Genomic DNA, 8819 nt, shown 5'->3' with positions numbered 1-8819 from the left:
AACAAAATACTAGCAAACAGAATCCAACAACACATTAAAAGGATCATACACCATGATCAAGTGGGGTTTATCCCAGGAATGCAAGGATTCTTCAATATATGCAAATCAATCCATGTGATACACCATATTAACAAATTGAAGAATAAAAACCATATGATCATCTCAATAGATGCAGAAAAATCTTTTGACAAAATTCAACACCCATTTATAATAAAAACTCCAGAAAATGGGCATAGAGGGAACCTACCTCAACATAAGAAAGGCCATGTATGAATTCTTTTTTTTAAAAATCCAAATGACTGATTTGTACAACAAAGATAGGTCCCTGGAATGAAGTATAGGAAAACTGCTCCCAGTGAATTATGCTTAAGAAGTGTAATAATTTTGGTTTTTCTTTCAGGTTTTTTCAGTTGACATTAATGGTTTAGATATCCAAGAAGTTCTCAATGTTTCTGTTGAAGACCCAGAGAATCTGGCTGTGGACTGGGTAAATAATAAACTTTATGTTGTAGAGACCAATGTCAACTGCATAGATATGGTAAATTTGGATGGAAGCCAACGGATTACCATTATAAGTGAACATTTGGGACATCCTAGAGGAATTGCCGTGGACCCAACTGTTGGGTAAGTTATGTGAAAACATACTGATTCCAGCATTTTTGGAGTTTTATTTCTCCCCTTGTACACAAAACATCCATTGGCATAATTGAAGGTTAATCCTGACTTCTTTTAGGTTCTGTACTCTAGAATCCATGTTTATTTCATATCTCTTTTCACAGAAGCTTTAAAGGAGTTGGCTAAATATAATCCAATTTGAGGATATGCAGTCCAAACACACTTACTGGTGTCCTAAAAAGATGTGATATTTTTGGGGTGTGAATTTTATTCTTAGTGTTTGCCACATTCTCCGGGCTGAGAAATTGGATTCTGTTTTCTGACTCTAATAGTATTGTTACAGCTAAACCATTATTAACATGATCACTGTAACATAAGTTGTAAAGTTGTTTTAAAGAGAGGATAGATATGAAACCACTAGGTGGCGTTGCGAGGGGCTCTGAATATTCTTTATGCTTCAGGGCAGAGAGAATTCAGCGAGAGGCAAAGTGATAGATAAGAAGTGATTTATTAGAATAGGATGCTTGTGAGGCTTACAAGCAGGCAGGCGAGTGTTGTGTTGCCCCGAGTACTTAGTGGGTTACATTTTTATAATCAAAGGAAGAGAGGGGAGGGGGAGAAGACCACCTTCTTTTTCATTCTTTGAGTCTTCCATCATTAACTCCTCCTATACGTTGGGCGGGGGAGTTTTTGAACCTATACGGTGTCTCCGGGACTGTCACAGCACTACGGCGAAATTATTTCAGGTCTCAGTACAATGAGGGTCTTTCACTTTGAAATATCACCTTTCCATAAGTTATTGTTTTTTTGTGTGTGCAAAGAGAATGTCCTAGGGGTCATTAACTTGTTGACATCACTGGGCAGATTGTAGACCTTATTTTCCACTGTTGTTTTATTGTTTTGGGGCATGTCTCATGCTTCTGTTGCATGGTTTTGTTGTTAAGCAAGTTGGCTTGGTTTTGTTGTTAAGCAAGCCAGTCTGGCTTTGATGCTAAGCGACTTGCTCTGCTTTAGGAGTCAAGCAAGCCCACATTGTTTCAGGATTTTTCCATTACTTTCTTGAGTGATCATTAACTTACTGTGGTCTCCCAAAGCCCCCTAAATTTCCCTCTCTATCTGCAATCCCCTAATGTGGTTTCTAAGCTAACTATTTGATTACCCTACTCTATCCCCTATCAGATCTATCCCTTTTAGTGATTTCTTGTTAGAGACTGGGGTTGAGATGTCAGTGTTAACACCTCATTACAAGTTGTTCAACTGTGAATCAAGCCAGCAAGAGTGATAATGCTTACTTTTCTCCAGGTGTAAATTAAAATTTTCCTGATCTTCACATGTGAGACCAGTTATGGGAGACTAGCTTTCTCCTAGATTTTCACAGTTGGGTCTTAGGAGCCTTGGATGAACTTGAGGCTACTTAAGTGTTGGTGAATGGTGATTATTCATTTCTATTTCATGATTTCAGCTGTCCTTCCTTGAAAATGATGTATATGTTCTCTAGACTATGCCTTAGAATGAGGAATTAAAGAGGGAAATGGCTTGATAGTTTTTTCTTTTTTACAGCCTTTTTGCTGGCTGTAAAAAAGAGAAGTGAAGGATGGAGCTAGGGATCAGGGGAGAATATTAAGAAGTTAAGAAGGTAGATATGCTTTTTTTTTTTTTTGCCTGCCAGTTAGTGCATTTTAATAGTTGCTATTTGGAGTTGTTGACTCTCCTGATTGGCCCTCACTGTTTCTGATTTTTAATACTTTAAAATTTCTCTATTGTTTTAAACCCCCATGGTTCTCAGCTAGAGGAAATTTCCATTGATCCAAACATACAATCTCAAAAAATATCTTCTAGGTAAACTTGTAAAATAACTGATTCTTTCATCTTTTGGTTTTCTTTTGTAGTTATTTATTTTTCTCAGACTGGCAGAGCTTTTCTGGAACACCTAAGATAGAAAGGGCTTTCATGGATGGCTCCAACCGTAAAGACTTGGTGACAAGAAAGCTGGGATGGCCTGCTGGGATAACCCTGGATTTGGTATCAAAGCGTGTTTACTGGGTTGACTCCCGGTTTGATTACATTGAGACTGTAACTTATGATGGAATTCAAAGGTAAGAAGTATTTTTTTTTTATATCTTTGTAAGTTTTGGGGAAATACATAAAATTTATGGAGAGAGAAACTGAAGGACTAGAATTAAAAGATTGCTTTGTTGGTTGACATAACTTGAATTATCTTTGTGTTGACATTGCACGTTGTGACCTGCTCTGAGTTTTAGCTTGTGTTTCATATTAACACTCATTAAATATTACCTACAGCGTTTGTTCTTTGATTTCTCTTCTCCAAGCCCTCTCTCACTCCCAGATGAAGCACATTATTTTCATTAACTTCCGAGTCCATTTATTTGTCTGGGTCCCTTATGGTTTGTTTCCAAAGATCACTTTATCTTTTAGCTTTCTATTTTCCCTCCAGTAAATAAGTTTTATTATTTTTCTTAACCTTATCTGGTGGGAATTAATTGGGTTTTATACTGCTCTTATATATATTTCAAATCTTAATGAGAAATTCTGACTTTACCTGATATACTTCAAAGACATTTAAACAATATTTGAAAGCAGAGTATGGCATACATTTTTCCTTCATCTTAGTCGGATTAGAGCTCACTATAAATTAATTAAATTGTTACCTATTTTAGATCCTCTTCTTTTGGTATTTTCAAAAACTGGTTAAAACATGGTCTTTAAATTTTGACCAGGAAAAATTAGTCAATTTGATTTTTCCAAATGACGTGATTTTATTGTTTTCTCGATGAAAAGAATATTCTAGTTTTGGTTTCTCCTTTATCTGTATTTTGTAAGGATGGTATCACAGTTTGCCACCGGATTTTATATTCTTAGAACAATCTCTACTTGGTTAAATGAAGTGATTGGGTATTAAGGCTATGACGTATTGTCACTGAAACTGGTTCCCATAGTGAGGATAGGAATTAATTTAATGAAAAAATAATCATATAAGTCATATAAAAACAATTGAGAAGTTGCCTAATTTTTTTTTCACTTTCATGGTTGTTTTGGCATTAATTTTATAGTCTAAATATTTTTATGCTATGGTTAAAGTATAACATAAAAATCAATGGAATTTCAGAAAGATTCGAGTGGTTTGCTGGCTGTCGAGAAACATGGAGGAGATACTAAAACTCACGAGTACAGCTAAAATCATAAAGTCATTACCTCTTGCTTTACCAGCAGGTGGCATTTAGATTTATGGAATTATTATTATTATTATTATTTTTTGGCTGCTTTGTGTCTTCATTGCCGCATGTGAGCTTTCTCTAGTTGCAGCGAGCGGGGGCTACTTCTTTGTTGTGGTTCGTGGGCTTCTCATTGCGGTGGCTTCTCTTGTTGCAGAGCATGGGCTCTAGGCTCGCGGGCTTCAGCAGTCGTGGCACACAGGCTCAGCAGTTGTGGCACATGGGCTCAGTTGCTCCACGGCATGTGGGATCTTCCTGCACCAGGGATCGAACCCGTGCCCCCTGCATTGGCAGGCGGATTCTTAACCACTGCACCACCAGGGAAGTCTTCTAGACTTCTGGAATTTGCTAAATGAAAAAAAACCCATTAATTTTTTTTTTTTTTTTTTTTTTTTTTTTGCCGTACGTGGGCCTCTCACTGTTGTGGCCTCTCCCTTTGCGGAGCACAGGCTCCGGACGCGCAGGCTCAGCGGCCATGGCTCACAGGCCCAGCCGCTCCGCGGCATGTGGGATCTTCCCGGTCCAGGGCACGAACCCGTGCGCTCTGCATTGGCAGGCGGGCTCTCAACCACTGCGCCACCAGGGAAGCCCCAAGCCCATTAATTTTAATGTACCATGTCACTATTGAGTGTTTCAAAGTTTGCACTCACTTTCCATCTTGGGTTTCTTTGTTTTTTTCACGTGCAGTGTGATTCCCAGTGTTAGTATTTTCAAGTCTTTTCTTAAAGCTCTATTGTGCTCTTTAGTTTTCCAGGGCTGCTGAGATTTTTCTTTGAGGTCTTTCTCCTATGCCAAAAGAAAAGAGGTTTCTTTCACGTACCATCCTCTACCTCACTTTACTTATGTGGCCTCAGTGAATTACTGTTTCTGTAGATGCAGTCATGGCAGCAGTGTTGATTTCTTCCCCTTGCCTAGCACCTCTTACCTGTGTTGTCTTCCATTTTAGCGGCTCTGGGCACTCTGCCTCCACTACAAATATGCTCAGCTGACGGTTTCGTCAGGCAGAGGCATACCAGTGGTAGCCCTGCTTTTTCCCCTCCCTAGAGTGACATCAGGAATGAGTCTGTGTGTTTGCTGTGGGTTGAATTCTCCAGCTCACTGTCTTGCTTCCTAATTGCTGAGAAATGGTCAGTGATGCAGCGTGGAGTAAGTGTTGAAGTTGTCTACCAGACTTCCAGTCCCTTGTTACACTCTTTCCCCTACAAATTTTAAAATGACATTTCATATCTTAGACTTTTTTTTTTTTTTTTTGCATTACGCGGGCCTCTCACTGCTGTGGCCTCTCCCGTTGCGGAGCACAGGCTCCGGACACGCAGGCTCAGCGGCCATGGCTCATGGGCCCAGCCGCTCAGCGGCATGTGGGATCTTCCCGGACCGGGGCACGAACCCGTGTGCCCTGCATCGGCAGGCGGACTCTCAACCACTGCGCCACCAGGGAAGCCCCTTAGACCTTTTATATGTGGAGCAACCTTAAAAGAATGAAGAGCAGGTGGGAAAACAGTAATTTTTCAAAAGATCTAGAACAAGCGAGGGTGGAGACTGGAATTTAAGTGCCAAGGCTCTTTTCGAAGAGACAATAGGAAAATCCTTCTACGAGTATAGACAGAAATACACCTGCATCTTAAAATGTATCTTGACTATATATTCTATATTTGTAGCAAGAAATTTTTTAGCTTTTTAAGCATTTACATGAACTAATTCCACCTTTTGTTTTTTTGGAACTAATTCCACCTTTAATCAAAATTGTATGGGATATATCTTTTGTAACAGGAAGACAGTAATTCATGGAGGCTCGAACATTCCTCATCCCTTTGCAATAAGCTTGTTTGAAGATCATGTGTTCTTTACTGATTGGACAAAGATGGCTGTAATGAAGGCAAACAAGTTCACGGAGACTGACCCACAACTGTACTACCGGTCTTCCCTGAGGCCTTTTGGAGTGACTGTTTACCATGCCCTCAGGCAGCCCTATGGTAGGCCCCTCAGCAGTGGAAAATACCATGCTTGGTATTGGCCTTCATAGAAAGGTTTTCTCAAAGTTCTCATGAGACTTGGGTGGCATTCTCAAATATATGATGGGTTATCTAGAGAGTTCAACCCTCTGAAATTGGCTTTGCAGATCGTTGGCATTCTGGAGAACTTGATGTATTTCAGAGTTAAAATGCCCAGTCTGCAAAGAACTTAGAGGTGTATTTAACAGATATTTATCGGCACCTGCGGTATACCAGATCCTGTCTACAGGCTGGCGAAAGAGCAGCAAACAAACCAAACTAAAATACCCATCCTTATTCTACGGGAGGAATCTCCCAATTCAACCCTCTAATATTGCAGTTGAGGAAACTGAGGCCCAGAAGAAGAAAATGACATGCTAAGTGGTCATTTGAGTTAGTGTCAGAGCTATTTTTTTCCTTCTTCTCTGTTGTCTATTTATGACACCTGTTATTTGGTTTGCATTGGGTCTGTCATAGGTCAGCTGGGTTTGGTTATCTCTCAGGCTGGTCACTTATCAAAGAAAAGAAATATTTTGATTCAGACACTGAATGTTATTTTATAGTATTTATGTTACTTATGTTATTTTACGGTAAGTTTTGTTTCAAGGTTTTAAATTGACATGACTGTTTAGACTGTGTATACAGCTCTCTTCTGTATTTGCTCATGAATCAAAGAAAAGAAACACAGTAAACTAGACTACATCGGAAGAAAGCTTAATATCAGTGAACAGTAATTCAGAGAAAGACAGATTTCACTTTAAAACTGTAATGCTATGTGATAGGTCTGGCTAGGATGGAGAAAGACTATAAAGTAATTAGGTTGATTAAAAAAACTCAAACCAACCAACCACCAAACTGATAGATTCAGATGACTACCCTTCAATGTAGTCATCCTAGGAAACAAATACTTCATTGGAAAATATATACTGTACCTGAAAGTATATACTGTATTAGAAAATACCTATTTGGAATAATAAGTTCATGAGCTACTAAATTCACATCTGCCCTTGACCAAAAATATTACCCAGTTTTATCATCTAAATTATTTCTGTTATTTGCTTCAGAATTATACCTGCCTGTGTTTCTCAAAATTAATCTACCCGAGAAGGTGAAGAGACTATTTTAAAGAATAAGTCAAAGGCTAAGAAAGCAATTTCAAAAGCAGACATTTTTAGCTCTGACAGCCTTGTGTACAGTGAACTTCCTGATGTCACTGCTTTGAGAGTGGTTTTTGGAAGTTTAAATTGGTTTGTGTTTCAGACATGTCGGGTTTTGGAATGAGATCTGGATTTGAATTCTAGTTTAGCTATTTAACCACTGAATAATCTTGAGCAAGTTGTCTCACCTTTTGGAACTTTGGTTTCCTTTTCTGTAAAATTGCGATAATATTTACCTCTTAGAGGCATTGATTGTTAATCTGTCCTACAAAATAAGCATCCAGTGAGTTATAGTTATTTACTCTATTTTTTGAATGGTAAAAAATAATACTAAGGTTATTTGGGGGGCAGTTATATTTTAGTCACTGAGGCTAGCAGACAGAGTCTGTTACAGTTATGGGGGGAAAAGAACCCCCAAGGTTATCCAGTTGCAGGAATCTTGTTTGTTTGTTTTTTTGCCACCATCAGTTTGAGAGTAAATTCGAGAGCAACGATGACATTGGGAGCAGCTAAATGTGGATGTATTCAGTAGCAACCAGTAGTGATGTCTCTAAGGAGTTTCAAACCCATTTCACCCACAGGTCTCAAAATGGCTTCGCATGTCTTGGATAAATATGCATTTCTAATTGAGATTTAACCATGTGCATTTTTCCCTCCAGCTAGCAATCCATGTGCAGATAACAATGGGGGCTGTCAACACATCTGTGTCCTCAGCCACAGAACATTTAATGGTGGTTTGGGCTACCGTTGCAAGTGCAGGCTCGGCTACATTCCGGATATGGATGACTACCACTGCGTTGGTAAGAAATCAGTTTTGGACTGTCTTTCTGACGGTCAGCACAGGGGTATGTGCTGCTCTTGGACTGGGCCAGCTCCCTGTAGCACTTCTTCACAGCAAATAAGCTTTTGGTAGCTCACGGACATCTTCCTTGGTAGGCACCTTTCCCTTTGTACAAAGAGCTGTGTTTGGAGATGTAAATTTCTGTCCTTTGGGACACATCTAGGGTTTCCTTGGGCTCCCCTTTCCCTTTATGTCCTTCCTGAAATCTCTGTCTCTTTTTAATTTTTTTAAACATCTTTATTGGAGTATAATTGCTTTACAATGGTGTGTTAGTTTCTGCTTTATAACAAAGTGAATCAGTTATACATGCACATATATCCCCATATCTCCTCCCTCTTGGGTCTCCCTCCAAGCCTCCCTTTCCCACCCCTCTAAGTGGTCACAAGGCACCGAGCTGATCTCCCTGTGCTATGTGGCTGCTTCCCACTAGCTATCTATTTTACATTTGGTAGTGTATATATGTCCATGCCACTCTCTCACTTCATCCCAGCTTACCCTTCCCCCTCCCCGTATCCCCAAGTCCATTCCTCTAGTAGGTCTGCGTCTTTATTCCCGTCCTGCCCCTAGGTTCTTCGTGACCATTTTTTTTTTTTAGATTCCATATATATGTGTTAGCATATGGTATTTGTTTTTCTTTTTCTGACTTACTTCACTCTGTATGACAGACACTAGGTCCATCCACCTCAGTACGAATAACTCAATTTCATTTCTTTTTTATGGCTGAGTAGTATTCCATTGTATATATGTGCCACATCTTCTTTATCCATTCATCTATCGATGGACACTTAGGTTGCTTCCATGTCCTGGCTATTGTAAATAGAGCTGCAATGAACATTGTGGTACATGACTGTTGAATTATGGTTTTCTCAGGGTATATTCCCAGTAGTGGGATTGCGGGGTCGTATGGTAGTTCTATTTGTAGTTTTTAAAGGAACCTCCATACTGTTCTCCATAGTGGCTGTATCAATTTACATTCCCACCA

The 8819-nt window shown here is 39.4% G+C and overlaps 1 protein-coding gene across 1 annotated transcript in view; it reads left to right on the top strand.

Annotated features, from left to right (window-relative positions):
* Positions 1 to 8819, top strand: part of LRP2 (LDL receptor related protein 2) — a 168731-nt gene that overhangs the window by 47554 nt on the left and 112358 nt on the right. Inside the window, exons 12-15 of the mRNA XM_007110946.2 lie at positions 401 to 624; positions 2505 to 2711; positions 5619 to 5821; positions 7656 to 7796. Of these exons, the coding sequence (XP_007111008.2) occupies positions 401 to 624; positions 2505 to 2711; positions 5619 to 5821; positions 7656 to 7796 (775 nt within the window). The remainder of the gene's footprint in view (positions 1 to 400; positions 625 to 2504; positions 2712 to 5618; positions 5822 to 7655; positions 7797 to 8819) is intronic.

The sequence above is a fragment of the Physeter macrocephalus genome, chromosome 2 (assembly GCF_002837175.3).
Source record: "Physeter macrocephalus isolate SW-GA chromosome 2, ASM283717v5, whole genome shotgun sequence".
Taxonomy (NCBI): Eukaryota; Metazoa; Chordata; class Mammalia; order Artiodactyla; family Physeteridae; genus Physeter; species Physeter macrocephalus.
The sequence above is the reverse complement of the archived record's forward strand: the minus strand, read 5'-3'. Positions and strand labels throughout refer to the sequence as shown.